At 44.2% G+C, this 19,592-nt stretch overlaps 1 protein-coding gene across 1 annotated transcript in view; it reads right to left on the bottom strand.

The window, feature by feature from the left end:
• Positions 1-2,076: 2,076 nt before the first annotated feature.
• Positions 2,077-19,592, bottom strand: part of LOC140395968 (cathepsin E-B-like) — a 54,340-nt gene continuing 36,824 nt past the window's right edge. Inside the window, exons 5-9 of the mRNA XM_072483995.1 lie at positions 13,868-14,067; positions 11,549-11,671; positions 8,146-8,287; positions 2,514-2,702; positions 2,077-2,399 (exon numbers count right to left, since the gene is read on the bottom strand). Of these exons, the coding sequence (XP_072340096.1) occupies positions 2,208-2,399; positions 2,514-2,702; positions 8,146-8,287; positions 11,549-11,671; positions 13,868-14,067 (846 nt within the window). The 3' untranslated portion in view covers positions 2,077-2,207. The remainder of the gene's footprint in view (positions 2,400-2,513; positions 2,703-8,145; positions 8,288-11,548; positions 11,672-13,867; positions 14,068-19,592) is intronic.

Here is a 19,592-nt window from a genome sequence, read left to right as displayed (position 1 = left end):
CCCGCCGCGCACACACACACACACACACAACCCTACACACACCTCTCCCCCACAAATACAGACTGCGGCCATGCCATCGCCTCTCCAGTGGCCAACCCCCCAGGCCGTCACCTATCTCCACGCTGGTCGGCGTCAACCATGAGCATTGGTTGACGCCAATTAATAGGTGGTTTGATTTACGCCGACGTGACCCGTGATCACGTCGGCGGGACTTCGGCCCATCCGGACGGGAGAATATCGGCAGCCCCGAAATTCATTGCCTTGCGCCCACCCGTGCCATTCTCCGAGGTGTGCGGCGCGATTGACGCCCCGCCGACTTTCCTCCTTTCGGAGAATTCGGCGGGCGGCAGGGGCGGGATTCACGACGGCCCACGGCGATTCTCCGATCCGGTGGGGGGGGGTCGGAGAATCTCGCCCTCAGCTTTCTAATTTATAAAAATGATTATGTATCCAGTGAAATTTCTTTTGGGAGTGGAATTGTTTCAGGGTGGGAATACCTGTATTTCAGTCCAAAGAAGATAAAAGCTTGCTGGAACACATTTTATGTTTATATTTTGCAAGCCCACTTTCAGATTAAACACTGTAAAGTGCCAAAACCGACCGAGTATTTTGCGAACATGTTCGCTAAGTTGATGGGTAGAGGGAAGAGTCCTCCCTCTATGAGCTGGACAGGACGCATCAGTCGCTCTGGCCAAAGCCGAGAACATATGAGCCACCAAGGATGGTCATACTCTGCTTCCCCAGATACCACATGAAAGAGAAGGTTTTGAGCTGGGCAAAGCAGAAGTGGGAAGGCATTGATACACGTATATACCAAGATCTGATGGCGGAGTTGGCGAGAAAGCGGGCGTCCTTTGGATGGGTGAAGGTGGCATTGTACAGCAGTGGGATGAGGTTCAGAGTGGTGTACCCATGAAGCTGAGGGTGACTCACAATTCGAAAGACTTTTATTTTGAGATGGCGGACGCGGCAGAGGTCATCGTTAAGGCTGAAGGACTGGGGTTGAGATAAGAGTTGGGATCTGGACTTTGATGGTGTGGACTGGGAATGTTTTTTCTTTGACTTTTTTTCCCCGTGTGCCTTTGTTTCTTCTTAGAGATGTGTTTTGGTTTTGTTTAGGGGGTATGGTCGAATGGGGTGCAGGTCAGTGCCGACTTTATCATGGATGGTGTTTTTAGAGCTCGACTCATTCACCAAGTGGATATTATTCAATCACAATCCTGACTTAGACCTTGTAGATGATGTGCGGGCTTTAGGGAGTCAGGCGATGAGTTGCAAGTCACATAATTCCTAGCGTCTGACTTGCTCTTATATCTATAGTATTTATATGGCTTGTTCAGTTAACTTTCTGGTCATTGGTAGCACCAAGGATATCGATGTAGGGGAATTCAGTGATCGTAATGCTCTTTAACGTCAAGGGGAGAATGGCCCTTGATAAGGAAAATTCTCAGCTGGTTGGAGTCATACCTAGCAACAGGAAAATTGGAAGATGTTTGTGTTTGTGGGATGTTTGGCTTCTCTTGAATTCAGCTTTTTTGTCCATGATTGGACCAAGGCTATAATGTGGTCTGGAGCTGAGTAAATCTGATGGAATCCAAACTGAGCATCGGTGAACAGGTTATTGCTGAGTAAATGCTGCCTGAGAACACTGTCGTGACACTGTCCATTCGCTGATAATTAAGGGTAGACTGATGGGATGGCAACTGCCTGAATTGGATTTGTCCTTCTTTTTGCTGACAGGATACAATTGGGCAATTTTCTACATTGTTGGCTAGATGCCAGTTTGTAACTGTACCTGAGCAGTTGGCCGGGGACACAGCTAGTTTTGCCTTCAGTACTACAGGCAGGATGTTGTCAGGGCCCACAGCTTTTGTTGCACCAGTGCCTTCAGCTTTTTCTTGATATCACCTGGAATGTATTAGAATTGTTTGAAGCCTGTCGTCTGTGATGCTAGGACCTCAGGAGAAGACCAAGATTGCTCATCCACTTGGCATTTCTGGCTGAATGTGGTTGTAAGTGCTACAGCATTGTCTTTTGCATCTAAGCTATAGAATGCAGTCTCTGATAACCTGAGAGTTTAAATTTATTGGTTTTATTTCAGTAAAACAGGGTTACTAATTTTTCAGTGAAAACAATCCGAAACATAGTACTGAACCATTGAAAACAATTTTACTGAAAATAAATAGGTACAGTCCCTTTCTGATGTTTCAATCTTCTGTGCTCTCACGGCTGTCCAATGAATGACGAGATTTAGCAAATCCCACTCTATCATTTCCCCGGTCAAAAATGGTGTAGAACTTTGCAAGAAAAACATCTCCCAGAATCCAAAGAGGTCCTTTAGAAGAATATACATTTATTGCCTGGATTCCGTATAGACACACTGCCTTTTCTTCTTGAAACTTGCATAATAGAAGAACAAAAGGTCATATTAAAAATGTTACAAGAAACTGCACAATTTGTATTCATATTAATATTTTCCAATGGAAAAAAATTATTCCATTTGAAAGGCGTACCTTTTTAATGTAGTCTTCTGCTTCCAATGTATATTCCACCCCTCCTATAGTGAAAGTCAGATCTGGCAGCACAGGTAATTTTTTGCAATCTACTATAATCTGACAATTAAGAAACAAGTTGTGTGTGAAAGTGTTCTCTTCAAACATCTTCATACTATTTAAATGGCTTTGCGTAGAATATATATTTGTCTATATTTTTACCGTAGTATCAAAGTGAATGCAGATATAATCCTGGCTGAAATTATTGATCCCAAAAAGATCGGGCTGCAGGCCCTGCTTGTATTGGTAAATGTTGGTAATTAAGTTGAAATTATCTATCTTGATCTTCAAAAAGCTTTTGACAAAACACAAAAGGCTGCTAAATGAAATGCTAAATGAATATTTTGCTTCTGTATTCACTAAAGAGAGAGACCTTGTTCCTCATGAGAACAGCGTGAACCAGATTAAAAGACTTGAACATGTTGATAGTAAGAAGGAGGATGTGCTGGAAATTTTGAAAAGTATCAGGATAGATAAGTCCCCTGGGCCTGACGGCATATACCCAAGGTTACTACGGGAAGCGAGGGAGGAGATTTCTGCGCCATTGGTGATGATCTTTGCGTCCTCGCTCTCCACTGGAGTATTACCGGATGATTGGAGGAAGGCAAATGTTGTTCCCCTGTTCAAGAATTGGAATAGGGAAGTCCCTGGGGATTACAGACCAGTCAGTCTTACGTCTGTGGTGAGCAAAATATTGGAAAGGATTCTGAGAGATAGGATTTATGATTATTTAGAAAAACATAGTTTGATTAAAGATAGTCAGCATGGCTTTGTGACGGGCAGGTCATGCCTCACAAGCCTCATTGAATTCTTTGAGGATGTGACGAGACACATTGATGAAGGCCGCGCAGTGGATGTGATGTATATGGATTTCAGTAAGGCATTTCCCCATGGTAGGCTCATTCAGAAAGTTAGAGGGCATGGGATACAGGGAAATTTGGCTGTCTGGATACAGAATTGGCTGACCGAAAGAAGACAGCGAGTGGTAGTGGATGGAAAGTATTCCGCCTGGAGGTCGGTGACCAGTGGTGTCCCGCAGGGATCTGTTCTGGGATCTCTGCTCTTTGTGTTTTTTATAAAAGACTTGGATGAGGAAGTGGAAGGGTGGATTAGTAAGTTTGCCGATGACACGAAGGTTGGTGGAGTTGTAGATAGTGTTGAGGGCTGTTGCAGGTTACAACAGGACATTGACAGGATGCAGAGCTGGGTTGAGAAGTGGCAGATGGAGTTCAACCTAGATAAATGTGAAGTGATTCATTTTGGAAGGTTGAATTTGAATGCTGAATACAGGTTAAAGGCAGGATTCTTGGAAGTGTGAGGAACAGAGGGATCTTGGAGTCCACGTACATAGATCCCTCAAAGTTGCCACCCAACATTGATAGGGTTGTTAAGAAGGCGTATCGTGTGTTGGCTTTCATTATCAGGGGAATTGAGTTTAAGAGCCGCGAGGTTTTGCTGCAGCCTTATAAAATCCTGGTTAGACCACACTTGGAATATTGTGTCCAGTTCTGGTCGCCTCATTATAGGAAGGTTGTGGATGCTTTGGAGAGGGTGCCGAGGAGATTTACCAAGATACTGCCTGGACTGGAGGGCATGTCTTATGAAGAATGTTGAGGGAGCTAGAGGGATGTAGAGGGAGCGAATAAGGAAGAGAGGTGACTTGATAGAGGTGTACAAGATGATGAGAAGCATGGATAGAGTGGATAGCCAGAGCCTTTTCCCCAGGGCGGAAATGGCATGAGGGGACATAATTTTAAGGTGATTGGAGGAAGGTATAGGGGAGATGTCAGAGGTAGGTTCTTACACAGAGAGTGGTGGGTGCGTGGAATGCGCTACCAGCAGAGGTGGTGGAGTCAGAGTCATTAGGGACATTTAAGCGACTCTTGGACAGGCACATGAACAGCAGTAAATTGAAGGGGTGTAGGTTAGGTTGATCTTAGATTAGGATAAATGGTCGGCACAAAATCATGGGCCGAAGGGCCTTTACTGTGCTGTACTGTTCTATGTTCTAAATGAGTTTAAGTCCTGTGTAATCGGTGGTCAGATTTTTTGTTGGGTACGGGACTGATGCATTCCCGTAAGAACAGAAAGTTGCTCTTACTGGTAAATGTTTCTGTAACAGACAAGTCAGCAGAGGAATCTGGCAGAAATCTTTCTCATCCAGAAATATAGAGGAAGATGCCTGGAGAACTGCTGCAAATTCATGGATGACTCAAAGGTCATGTGTATGTAAGGACCTGGGATTAAAATAATTGGTGGCAAGCAAATTTAGACCCTACTTGTGCAGGGACAACCCCAGCACATGTACACAGTTTAAAGTTGTTTGTGCTCAAAACTGCTGATGGGAGAAGGAACTAAGGTTACAGTCCACAGGACATTGAAGATCAATAATCAATGCTGCAGAACTGTTATAATACAGGAAGAGGGGGGCATGGTAGCAGAGTGGTTAGCACAGTTGCTTCACAGCTCCAGGGTCCCAGGTTCGATTCCCTGCTGGGTCACTGTCTCTGTGGAGTTTGCACTTTCGCCCCGTGTGTGCGTGGGTTTCCTCTGGGTGCTCCGGTTTCCTCCCACAGTCCAAAGATGTGCGGGTTAGGTGGATTAGTTATGCTAAATTGCCCTTAGTGTCCAAAAAGGTTGGGGGGTTACTGGGTTACGGGGATAGGGTGGAGGTGTGGGCTTAGGTAGGGTGCTCTTTCCAAGGACTGGTGCAGACTCGATGGGCCGAATGGCCTCCTTCTGCACTGTAAGTTCTATGATTCTATAAGATGGGCTTATTGCCAGAATCTTTAATTATAAAGCAATAAATATTTCCCCCTCTACATCCTTGGTGATGACGCACGTGGTTAAGGGTACTGGAGAATTTTTCTTTATAATAATAATAATAATATTTATTAGTGTCACAAGTTGGCTTACATAAACACTGTAATAAGGTTATTGTGAAAATCCCCTAGTGCCTGTTCGGGTACATTGAGGGAGAATTTAGAATGTCCAATACACCTAATAGCATGTCTTTAGGGACTTATGGGAGTAAACCGGAGCACCCGGAGGAAACCCACGCAGAGACGGGGAGAACGTGCACAGGCAGTGACCCAAGCCTGGAATCGAACCTGGAACTCTGGAGCTGTGAAGCAACAGTGCTAACCACTGTGCTACCATGCCGGCCATCCAAGTGGATAGGATATTGAAGCTGGGTGGGTTAGGGTGATACAGATATGAACTATAAATAGAATGGGGTTAGATGCAAGGAAGCACTTATTTTTGAAAAAAATCATTGCTCTCTGAAATAAAATTCTACCACATGCAAAAATGCCAATTTGCTGCTAGCTCCTTGCACTGGACAAGTTCCTAGGAGTGGCAAGCATATCGATATGTAGAGATTAGGTTGGTCTTTGGGGATTGTAATACCCAGGAACCATCATCTTCCACAGCTTATTTAATAACCTTCATGGGCCTGAAAGGTATTCCGAGACACTTCCCAAATTGTCCCATAATTTGTTTTTCTCTCTTGCGTCATCCAGGAGGGGATGTGTCAATATGGGTAGGAAAGTAGGGAGGTGAAGACATCACATTATGCCAGGGTAGGAGAGGTTGATTTAATTTGCTGTTTTTTACCCACGCCTTTTTGCATGGTTTTTATATCCTGGAGCCAATCGACTTTCTGTTCAAATGTTAGTAAATATTATGGAATCATTAATACATTCCACAAACAACAGGAACTTCAGATGAAGGAAGTAGTTGATATTGCCCACTTTTGTTGTCTAATGACAAACAGCAAGGAGTACTGGTTTTTTTTAAGTTCTGTTATACCAAACAGCAAAAACTTTGATAATAAATTGACAGACTATAATACAGCAGAAATAAATCAACTCAATGATGACCTTTCTAGTTGTATGTCTCAATTTCACACAATGCAGTGCACATTTTCACAGATCCATTGCGAATAGGTAATATTGTGAGGGTGAAGCAAAGCCCGATAGTGGCAATCTTCGGGGTATCGGAGCAGACAGAACTACACTTGGGGAAGGGGGCTAATGCCTTTGTTTTTGCTTCCCTAATCGCATGCCGGAGAATCCTGCTCGGTTGGCGATCGGCAGCACCACCCACAGCTGCAGACTGGCTCGCTGACCTTTCAGAATTTCTCCACCTGGAGAAGATGAAATATGCCATCCGAAGGTCGGAGGAAGGCTTCCTGGATACTGGGGGCAGTTTGTCGGCCTGTTCCAAAACCTGTTCGAGGCCAGCAACGAGGAGTAAGTTACGAATAAAAAACCAAGATAGATGAGGAACCCAGGGGGTTGGGGGGGGTGGTAAGATGGAAGAAAGGTGGAGAAACCACAAAATAAAAGAGGAGGGAGGGAGTAACCCCCCTCCCTTTCCCCTGAGAACAAAAGCAAAACGCAGTTGAAGCCAAGGGGGGGCGGGGGGGGGGGGGGGGGGGGGGGGGGGGAGATGGGGAGGGACCATAGACCAATCCAGAGGTCTATGTATATAGGGTTGATTAAATGGAAGATAAAATAAACATCTCTGTACAATAAAGTAAATTAACGCAGGTAAGAAAAATGTGATGTGTATATATACAATTGTTTATAAATATGAGAAATGCTAATAAAATGATTTTTTTTAAAAATATTGATATTCCTTTCAATGGCTGTCATCCTTTAAGTAGCCTGAAATGTATTATTGAGCATTTTATCCAGAAATACAATATTAATTGGTTTGCTAACAATTGAATTTGATTAGGAGCCTGATTTAATCACCATGTTGCACCCGCGCGGATCTGGGCGCGCCAGGTAAACAGCGGGAATGATGAATTCCGGATCACGCCCAAATATGGCAAGCGTTATCATTAACCCTCATTGGCATTCATTTAGATCCCATCAGCAAGATTGAAGTTGAGTGCAACGGCCTCCCAGGAATTAACCGGCTCCGCAGTGAGAAATGTTTCTGTTAAATGGCGCTCTAAGACGCTGAAAACTGATTAATGGTTAATTGTATCCTGAAAAATCATCATTCAATCAGTAAATTTGTTGAGGATGCCACGGTTAATAAGTACCCAAGAGCAAAATTCTGAGAAATGATAAATACCTAATTTCATAACTAATATCACCATCTAATTTTAAATCTCCCAAATGCTTTAAATACAAATGTTCTTAAAGTGCAGATAAATGTTTACGACTGGTGTTTCTGTTATACTTCAAAACATGGTAACTCTCCATTTGCAGAATATCATATTTTTCAAGCATCACTTAAGTTTTCTATTGATTTCTAGTGCAGTGGCTAGCATTGCTGCCTACTGCGCTGAGGACTGGCATTCGATCCCGGCCTTGGGTCACTGTCCGTGTGGAGTTTGCACATTCTCCCCGTGTCTGCATGGGATTCACCCCAACAACCCAAAGATGTGTAGGTAGATATGTGGACGGGCCATGCTAAATTGCCCCTTAATTGGAAAAACATAATTGGGTACTCTAGATTTATTTTTTAAGTTTTCTATTGATTTGCATGAACAATTAGAATTTAGCATGAAGCTATATATTCCTGTGTCTTGTAAAATCAACTGGATATGATCAAGCATCAAGTTAAAAATTCATACCTCTCCCATGCCAAGCTCCATTTCAGGATGATCAGGAAACATTGTTCTTAATGAGGTGTAAGGACCAGCTATCAAAGAGGTTCCAGTGTCAACTATTGCAGAGCACCCATTCCTACAGACCACGGTGTTTCGAAATGTTATACTGGATAGAAATCATTGCAAAACGTAAGTAATCCCTGAATCATTGGCACAGATCTTTACTCATTCAATATGGCTGTAAATTCAGATACAGATTTTGATTTCTGATTCTAAATTGGCACTGTTATGAATCAGAGGGTTGAATCTCAACTCCCAATAATGGGTGAATTGACATCATGTTAGAGGTTAAAAATTTAAAAATCAGAAATAGGAACCTCCCTCAAAATTATCCATTTCTGGTTTTAATGGAGGTAGAAAGAGGAGCATGTGACCCATTAGTCAAATGTCACAATGAAGGTTTCTGCCTTCATTGTACCAGTCATTCTATTTTTAACTTGTGTCAGCTGAGTTTCCAGTCCTCAGGAGACCTGACAAGTGAAAAAAGGTAATGCCTTTACAGCACTCTCATAGGGCCAGGGGGAGTAGCATTGATGTCCATCAGACCCAACAAGTCACTCAGTTAACCACCACGCCACAGTTTGACTCCTCTGCCTCCCACACAATCATCTGACCTCTCCGTGATCACTATCTGACCATTGCCCCTTCCCCTTGATATGGGTGTGCCCACCACCGCAATCAACTCATCCAAATCACTGCCATAGCAAGTTTGATTAGGAGCTCCCAAACTATAGGACATTCAAGAAACCCATTCCTCCAGGTTTCCCGAAGTCAAAACAATCCCCAAGTGTGAAATATGTCTCTGGACTAAAATCCTGCCTATAATGCTTTCCCAACTCAAAGCAATGGGCAGAGCCAATACCCAGAGGAAAATATTTGTTTTGGGCAGGAAATGGTACAGACCAAAAATTGCTGCATTGCCTAATTTGTTCAATAAAAACATATTGCTTAGAGATGCAACGGTAACTGAGACCTCAGCTTCAATGATTTGGTTACTTCACCAGAGTATTTCTTCATTCCACATTCAGGATGGATCAAATTGAAGGCATTTACAATTGCACGCAGTTGCACTTAAGAAAATTTTACTGATGCAAGTATATCTTACTGCAGTAGTAGACACACCCAATCTTCTATATAAAAGAAAATCTTCAATTTGTGTTTCAACTCACTTTCTTTCCTGTCTTCAGATGTTTAGATATGCTGACTATCAAAAATAAATATCCATTTCTGGCCATTATAATGCTTTTTTTATGAATTCACGTAAGCAGGCATTACTGGTCAGGCCAGTATTCAATGCCCATTCCAAATTGCACTTAAACAGCTGGTGATGTGGACTTGCTTGGTCATTTCAGAGAACAGTTCAAAGTCAACCATATTGCTGTGGGGCTGGAGTCATGTGTAGGCTTGACCAGATAAGGATGGCAGAGCACATTCCCTAAAGGACGTCAATGCCCAGGTGGGTATTCATGACAATCCAGTCATTTCATAGTTACCAATACTGATACTAGGGCCTGATTTTTTGCCATGAAGGAGAGCCTCCATGTCATGGTGAAAATGGTGGAAGATGCTTATATACAGAAGTTTCAGCCCAAATGCAGCACCTACCATTTTAGCAGGGGTGGGAATGGGCCTGGGGCCAAATTTGTGTATTCCTGTTTAACAGAGTCAGCTAGCCATAGAAATCAGCAGCTGCCTCCACTCTCACTTTTGGAGGGAGAGGTGTCTGAAATCCAACATACATAGATTAGATCTGGTAGGAGAAGGCCTGAACTTTGTGGGTTTATTTGGACAACCAGGGTACCCATTAGGAGAGGAAAGATACCCTTTGGATATAGTCTTGGAATCACTTTGGGGGAGTCAAGTACCGTTTGTGAAAGGTATGGTGCCATTTGGGATTATTAAAATTAGGCATGAATGTGCATAAAAAGTGTACAAACTCATTGTAACTGTGAAGCTTATTGGAACTATCAAAACAACTGTTAAACGTGTCGCGGCTATCTGTCAAGAGGAGCTGTCAAAAATAATGGTCAAAAGTATCAAGATAAACTGTCAAAGGAAGCTGTCAAAAAAGGTGGCACAGTTGCGAAGTGGTTAGCACTGCTGCCTCGCAGCACCAAGGACCCGGTTTGATCCAGGCCCCGGGTCACTGTCCATGTGGAGTTTGCATGTTTTCCTCGTGTCTGCATGGGTCTCACCCCCAGAACCCTAAAGATGTGGAGGGTAGGTGGATTGGCCACCCTAAATTGCCCCTGAATTAGAAAAAAAAGAATTGGTTACTCTAAATTTATGGTGAAAAAAGGAAGCTGTAAAAAACAACTGTCAGAAGTGTCAAGGTGAACATAATAATAATCTTTATTAGTGTCACAAGCAGGTTTACATTAACACTGCAATGAAGTTACTGTGAAAATCCCCTAGTCGCCACCTGTTCGGGTACACCGAGGGAGAATTCGGAATGTCTAATTCACCTAACAAGCACCTCTTTCTGGGAGGAAACCGGAGCACCAATAGGAAGCCCACGCAGACACAGGGAGAACATGTAGACTGTGCGCAATGACCCAAGCTGGGAATCGAACCTGGGTCCCTGGCACTGTGAAGCCAAGAGGAGCGGTCAAAAATAACAGTTTAAGATGTCAAGATGAACTGTGAATAGGAGCTGTCAAGACATTTAAAATTCCTGCCCTTTTGGGAACAAAAAGTCTGGAGTGTTGGAAAAAAAGATTGCTTGCTATTTCACTCTGTTGACCTAGCCATTACTATATTACTGCGGGATGACGGATTTTACAACAATCCATTATCACAGACGTGTGCCTGCCATTTCAGTTTTATTGACAGCTCTAATGGTTATGGACCCTTTGAAGTGGAATAATTAATGCCAATGCATTTTTAATGAGGGATTATGCAATTAGAAACATTTGTTATTATAAGGGATAATGTAGTTGAAGGAATGTATACATAGTAAATGGTTTTTATAAATTGGTATTTTTTAATGTCTGCAACAGACACATGGAATGTAATTTTCTTTAATCTCAGCATGGATCCTTGCCCACAGTGGAAACTAGGTGATTTGACATGATAGGCATAAGAGCAAAGGAGGATGAATGGGGGCATGGGCTGGCATGAGTTGGCACCAAGTAATACAGGGGCTATGGGGATAGGTTGAGTGTATGGGTTGGCATAGAGGCTATGAGTAGCCCTGGGGGGAAGGGGTCAAAACTGTTAAATGACCTTCCGTAACAATAATTGTGGAAGTTTCCAGGTACTATCAATATGTATCAACTAAACAATAACTACACACTCTCCACAATTGTACCACATTGATGAGGACCTTACAGATTATTTATGGTATTGTGCTTTCACAGTCACTTACTTTTGTACTTCTATTTGCCAGTAACCCTTCTGGGAGACACTGACCCAATTAATTGAGCCTGTGTAGCGTGAATGGTCGATGCCTCCCAGGAACAATTCGCCACCATTTTCACTATCAGCTTCTCTAGAAAAAGAAATTATGGGTTTAGTGTAGAATTTTTTTTTAAAAAAGCTTCATGTGCAAATTGAAAGTACAGAATTTCTACATTAGCATGATTTGAACTTGCATTATAGTTCAGTTCAGAAACTTGTGCTTCTCTCATTTTCATTGCACTTGTGGTCCCTCTCACTTCCGCATTATTGCACAATTATTTGGTTTTAATTAAGAATAAGAGTTTAATTGGTATGCATTGTGCACCATTTTTCCAATACCATTACCAGCAATGAAGATAGGATTAGCTTGGTTTGGGGAAACACAACTTGCCAATGTAGAAATTTAAGGTTAAATTTGGAGAAGAGGTAGCTTAGGACTAGGAAAATAAATTGCAACCATCAACCAAAGGGGATCACTGGTATTATTTCCCAATATATAATTTATTGAGAGAAAAAAATATCATTATTCAACATTGCAGATTAATAATTTGTTGCCTTGCAGAGATATTTAGCAGTTTAGGATCCATAAGAACACATCAATGTAATTCTGATCATGTTGCATTGATTCCTCTTCTGGCTGTTTGTCTGTAACTTCAGGATCATGATGCATACACAGGTGCTGTTAGGATTGCCTGCAGGTGAACCTCCTCCCTGTCAGATACCTTTTGGAGCTGCCTTCGGTACATGCAAATGCATGTTTTGCTGTCATTTGTAGAAATCATCCAGAATAGCCATGGAATGTTATTCTGAGTATTGCTGAAAAAAGAATCATGCTGTCGAAGCTTTCCATCTTGCAGCCAACAGGTCAGATTTCCAAGAATGTCAATTCTAAAGAGAACAATAATTTAGACTGCATGAGAAGAGAGTGCTGTGTGGTTGGCAAGTGGAGTCTGATTAGTAGAGGCAATATTCCATGGCTATTCTTGATGATTTCTACAAATGACAGCAAAACATGCATTTGCATATACCCAAGGCAACTCCAAATAATACCATAGAGGCAATGCCATGGAGAATGCATCAGGGCACAGTTAACTGCCAAGCATTTGTTTAAATTCGAACCAATTCTATGATAATTATAGATTCTTAGCATAATCAGGATTGTTTAGCAAATGTCATCCAATCACAGAATGACATCTAATAATGGACTCTATGTTTTAAGTTGATGCTGTTCGGAGTCATTCGCTGGTTCATATCCCATGACAATGCCTTAACCAGTCAAGGTTTACCGGCTTGTTTTGAATTTAACCATAAGCTTGGCAGTTAACTGTGCCATGGTACATTTTCCATGACAATGCCTAAACCAATGAGGGTCCATTTGCCAGCCAAACAGCACTCTCTTCTCATGCAGTATAAATTGTTGTTTCCTTTAGAATTGGTTCTTGCGAATCTGTCCTGATGTGTGGAAGACGATAAATTTCAACAGTATGTCTCTTTTCAGCAATACTCAAATACCAAACAACTATATTAGCGTGAATGGACAGAAAAAAACTCTGATGTCTATTAATCAGTTTTTGGAAGACATTCCATACAATCCATGAATGACTATTGAGCACAGCTAATGTTTACATTCCTATATAATGTCATTCCTATCACTTTTACATAAATAATGTTGGCGAAACCTAAAGAATATATTTACTTTGAAATGGACCAATTTACCAAAGTTATCAGGAATACTGGATCTTACTTTTCCATTTTGCTTCTATGCATGTTACCCTGAAAAGCTGTTGTAAATGTAAACATTAGAAATGATGATGACCTACCACTTGCAGCCTACCACAATGGCCTATAATGGGAGATTCAAGACTTCACTTTCAACTTGAAGTCACAGGTTCTGGCCACCAGGTGATGTAAATAAAGCTACAGTCCCAGAGACTGCTCTCCCCTTTGAGAGAGAACTAACTGGTGGTGATGTAACCTGAGGGTCATAACACCTCAGGTGAGGGACAAAGTCGAGAAGGTGGGGTCTTCATGCATAACCTCAGTCGGTCCAGGAACTGAAACTGTGCTATTGGTGTGACTCTACATCATGAACCAGCTATCCAGCTAACTGAGCTAACCAACAATCCCCACCCGCGAAGGTGATTTTAGGTAACTTCTTGCTTTTACTGTCATATTCTTCAGCTAATTTGGTAGCATGTGCAATTTTTGTTAATTTTTTTTAAGGTAAAGATTATTGCATTACAAAACAGGATTTGTTTTTATAAGATGTAGATGCTGTAAAACAAACCTGTTTATTAGGACAGAAAATATAGGTTCTTCCAACAGATTCTGGTACATCATTCTGTCAAACACAGGAATGGCTCCACCTTCAGCTAAAGAAGGATATCCTAGACCTAAAATACCATCAAAATGTGCGAGAGTAAATGTCGAACCTGGCTCATAGACAGATTCCCCAAATTCCTGTCCATTTACAGTAATGTTTCCAATCTGTAAAACATGGAAAGAAACAATAACAGATGTGTCATTGTCAGGCTGAAATCCAACAAATACAAAGATTTAAATCATGAAAATTGATAGGTATTTTCACCTTCAAGTCATGTATGTTACATGAATCTTATTTCTTATATTACATGCTTTTAATGATGTGTTGTTGGAGTCTGAAAAAAAATCATTAAGAGAACCACAGTTTGAAAATTATTGCATCTCTATAATAATTTGAAGTAACCACCATACTAAAAAATTATTTAAATAAAAATATATTTTGGTGAAGTTGATTGAAAATTCCATCTTGGTATTTATTTAATTGGCCTTGATGCAATTTTCAGTTTATATGCAGAATAATGTCCAGACTCACCACAGAATACATGGCAGCAACAGTGTGACTAGTAAGAGGCATTGTGGCATCAGACAATCATCGTGTTGAACTTGAACAGTAAAATAAAATACATTGTGATGAAGTAGGTGGAGTTATGATAAGTAAGTCAATAAATGAGGAAGGGAGGCATAAACAAGAAAAACAAAGGGAGACAGAAAAGGTACAGGTAATAAATAAAGTTGAATGAAATTCAGAAATGAAAGTGGATTAGTGAGACTTCCTGGAACTCGTGCAAATATGCATTGCCATGAAATAACACTAATCAGAATGTTTGTTTCTTTCGGGTAATTTTCTTGACTGTCATGCAATGCAGCACTCTGCATGTTCAAAGCATTATAGTATTGATTGTTCCTTCTCTGCAGAGGCAAGAACTCTAAAAGCAAGGGTTTTTTATATTCAATCAGTATACCCTTCTAATTACCTGTATAGAAGTTTCTGGGAATCTGCAATGATTCAAAAGTTAATTTATTGTTGAGGGTTATGATACTCTGACAGAAAATGCTGGACAATCTCAGCAGATCTGACAACATCTGTGTCATAATATACATCTATGTATATAATGGAGTGCAGACAGGCAGTGATTGACACAAGGATGACCAGTAAGCGCACAGAACAGAGCAACCAATCACCAGGCAGGACCACAATAAACCAGTTTTCCCGCTCTCTCGGGACCCAGCCTCTGGGACAGTCAGAGTTAGTGAGCTGGCCAGTGCAAGCACCATGTGGTAGCTAGTAAGTCTGGTTAGGCTAGTATCAGGTTTCCAGTCAAGTCAGCATAGTGTCAACCCACAGTTGAACATGTATAATAGTTTAGATGTTAAATAAAATCGAGTTGCATCTTATCAAGTGTTGGAGGTCTGTCTCTTGCTACACTGCATCAAGTGCAGTCCACATCGACCCAGCCTACCCAACACAACATACCAGTGAGTGATGCTGAAAATTGACGGACCTACCTTGAGTGAATCAGCGTTGACCGGCAAACAGGCGGACCTACCTTGAGGGAATCAGCGTTGACCAGCAAACAGCCATCCGGTGACATGGAAAACGTCCACCCTCCTCCGTAGCTCCGCATCGCCGGCAACCTCGGTGCAAATTGGAAGATCTTCAAACAAAAGTTCCAACTCTATCTAGAAGCCACCGACCTCGAGGCCGCATCGGACGCCAGGAAGATCGCACAATTTCTCTCCACAGCCGGGGACCAAGCCATCCACATCTACAACTCCCTTACATTCGCTGAAGGCGAAGACAAGACAAAATTTAAAACAGTCCTACTGAAGTCCGACAGCCACTGCGACATTGAGGTGAATGAGAGCTTTGAACGGTACTTTTTCGAACAGAAGCTTCAGGGTAAGGATGAACCTTTTCAATCCTTTCTGACCCATCTCCGCATCCTCGCGCAGTTCACTCGACCACTGATTCCATGATCCGGGATCAGATCGTTTTCGGGGTCCACTCCGATTCCCTTCGCCAGCAGCTCCTGAAAGTCAGGCAGCTCACCCTCATCATTGCCATCGAAACGTGCGTTCTCCACGAACATGCTAACAATCGGTACTCCCACATCAGGGCGGCAGAAACGGCAAAGATAACCTCCCACAAGGCAGAACGGGTGCAGGCCATCGGACAAATGCAGGGCCTAAGTATCGACGAGAGTGGTCATTCAGCGTGCTTTTCCCGGGGCCCTGCGCATGCGCGCCACGACCGAGGGGACGGCGAGACCAACGACCAGACTGCGCAAGTGCAGACGTCATTTGACCGCACTGCGCATGCGCGATGGCGCACGGAACGCGCTGACTTTGGCGTCATGACGTGTCCGAATTGTGGCTCCACCCATTTAAAGCGGCAGTGTGGCAAGCTTGGGCAGTACACAGCCCTTTGCAGATCTGCTCCACTGCCCAGCATCCAGCGATCCCAGCCGCGGCGCAGAAGCGTCTGTTCAAACAGCAGGCCATGCCAGACTCCGACCCCGACAGCCCAACAGACCCTGATGATGCATACCTCAAATCTCCATACCGGGTGGGCATCATTACAAAGCATAAGCTGCCTTTCTCCAAGACAGCGAAGCACCTCCCGATCCTCAGCGTGGATCCCGACGACGAGTGGTGTGCTGTCCTCACAGTTAACAAGGCTCGCATCCTGTTCAAACTGGACACCGGCGCATCGGCGAACCTCATCTCCAAATCCGATCTCGACACCATCCGCGTCAATCAAGCATTCTTCCACCGGCCTGCCAGCTCCTTGACTACAATGACAATGCCATATCTGCCAGTGGCTCATGCCAACTCGGAGTTTCCAATAAGTCATTCAAAGCGACACTGCGATTTGAGATTGTGGGACCTGACAGAGCATCCCTGCTCGGTGCTCAGGCCTGCAAACTCCTGAACTTGGTTCAGCGAGTCCACACCATGTCATCCTCACAGGCAACGGCCTCACCTGATGAGAACTTCCAGGCTGAAATTGATGGCATCATCATGCAGTACCACAGCGTGTTCGACGGAATGGGCACACTCCCATACTGATACAAAATCCTGCTCAAACCAAACGCCACCCCTGTGATCCACGCACATGTCAGGTGTGGGCACCCCTCAAGGACCGCCTCAAGCAGCAGTTATAGGACCCCCAGGACCAGGGCATCATATCAAAGGTCACAGAACCCACGGACTGGGTCAGCTCCATGGTCTGCGTCAAGAAGCCGTCAGGGGAGCTTCGAATCTGCATCGACCCCAAGGATTTAAACCGAAACATCATGAGGGAACATTACCCGATACCAAATCGAGAGGAGTTGACCAGCGAGATGGTTCATGCCAAACTCTTTATGAAGCTGGATGCCTCCAAAAAGTTCTGACAAATACAGCTGGATGCATCCAGTCGCAAGCTGTGCACATTCAATACCCCGTTCGGTCACTACTGCAACAACCGGATGCCTTTTGGCGTCATCTCCGTCTCAGAGGTATTTCACCGCATCGTGGAACAGATGATGGAGGGTATCGAGGGGGTGCGAGTGTATGTTGACGATGTCATAATCTGGTCCACAACTCCTCAAGAACACATCGATCGCCTCAAGCAGGTATTCCACAGAATCCATGAGCATGGCCTCCGACTCAACAGAGCCAAGTGCTCGTTCGGTCAATCAGAAATCAAATTCCTTGGTGACCACATCTCGCAGCAAGTCGTGTGCCCAGATGCTGACAAGGTGTCGGCGATCAATGCCATGAGGACCCCAGAGGACAGCACGGGGCAGCACGGTAGCATTGTGGATAGCACAATTGCTTCACAGTTCCAGGGTCCCAGGTTCGATTCTGGCTTGGGTCACTGTCTGTGTGGAGTCTGCACATCCTCCCAGTGTGTGCGTGGGTTTCCTCCGGGTGCTCCGGTTTCCTCCCACAGTCCGGAGATGTGCAGGTTAGGTGGATTGGCCATGATAAATTGCCCTTAGTGTCCAAAATTGCCCTTAGTGTTGGGTGGGGTTACTGGGTTATGGGGATAGGATGGAGGTGTTGACCTTGGGTAGGGTGCTCTTTCCAAGAGCTGGTGCAGACTTGATGGGCCAATTGGCCTCCTTCTACACTGTAAATTCTATGATAGGACAAGAAGGTGGTTCTCCGCTTTCTAGGGATGGTCAACTTCCTAGGGAAGTTCAGGCGGCACACACCACAGCCCTCCGCCATCTCATCAAAAAGTCGAGGGAATTCCAGTGGCTGCCCGCTCATGAGAACGAATGGTGTGAGCTGAGGGCAAAACTCACCACAGGTTCTGGCGTTCTTCGACCTTACCAAAGAGACCAAAATATCCACTGTCGCGAGCCAGGACGGTATTAGGGCGGTGCTCCTCCAACAGGATGACTCCTCCTCATGGGCCCCAGTTGTGTATGTCTCCAGAGCCATGACGCCCACTGAGCGACGTTACACTCAGATTGAGAAGGAATGCCTGGGCCTCCTAACGGGAATCGACAAATTTCACGACTATGTGTATGGCCTCCCAAAATTCACGGTTGAAGCGGACCACGGGCCATTAGTCCACATAATACAGAAGGATTTGAATGACATGACGCCTCGGTTACAACGAATCCCTCTCAAGCTACGCCGCTATGACTCTGAACATGCCAGGCAAAGAACTCATTATTGCAGATGCCCTTTCCAGGTGTATCACCACACCGTGTGAACAAACTGACTTTGTCTGCCAAATCGATGCGCAGGTGCAATTGTGTGCCTCCAACCTTCCGGCCACTGATGAGAGGGTCATTCAAATTCGTGAGGAAACGGCCAAGGATCCTCTGCTACAGCGTGTGATGCAGCGCCTCACGAATGGCTGGCAGAAGGGACAGTGGCCCAGTTTTACAATGTCAAGAACGACCTGATGGTGGTGGACGGCATCCTCATGAAGCTTGATAGGATTCTGATTCTGCAGAGCATGTGAGCTATGGTGCTCGGCCAACTCTATGAGGGTCACCTGGGGGTCGAGAAATGTCAACGCAGAGCTCGAGAGACAGTCTATTGGCCGGGCATCAGCCAGGACGTTGCTAACACGGTCCTCAACTGCCCCACATGTCAGGAATTTCAGCCAGCTCAACCCAAAGAAACTCTGCAGCAACATGAGATAGTGACCTCCCCATGGTCCAAAGTCGGTGTCGACCTTTTCCACGCCAACGGGCGTGACTATGTCCTCCTGGTCGACTACTTCTCCAATTACCCAGAAGTGGTGAAACTGTCCGACCTCACGTCGAAGGCGGTAATTAATACATGCAAAGAAACGTTTGCCAGGCATGGAATACCGCTCACGGTGATGAGTGACAACGGTCCCTGTTTTTACAGCCAGGAATGGTCTGATTTTGTCCACCTATACAACTTTTGTCACGTAACCTCCAGCCCCCACTACCCGCAGTCAAACGGGAAGGCCGAAAAAGGTGTCCATATCGTCAAGAGATTACTATGCAAGGCTGCTGACTCAGGCTCCGACTTCAACCTGGCGCTGCTGGCATACAGAGCATCCCCGCTGTACACTGGGTTGTCTCCCGCGCAGATGCTCATGAACCGCACTCTGCGAACCACTGTTCCGGCCATCCATGTTCCAGACCTTGACCATCTCACGGTCATACAAAAGATGCAGCAGTCTTGGGCCTAACAGAAATCAGCATACGACG

Source organism: Scyliorhinus torazame, chromosome 19 (genome assembly GCF_047496885.1).
Source record: "Scyliorhinus torazame isolate Kashiwa2021f chromosome 19, sScyTor2.1, whole genome shotgun sequence".
NCBI lineage: Eukaryota > Metazoa > Chordata > Chondrichthyes > Carcharhiniformes > Scyliorhinidae > Scyliorhinus > Scyliorhinus torazame.
This window is presented reverse-complemented; position numbering and strand designations above follow the sequence as displayed.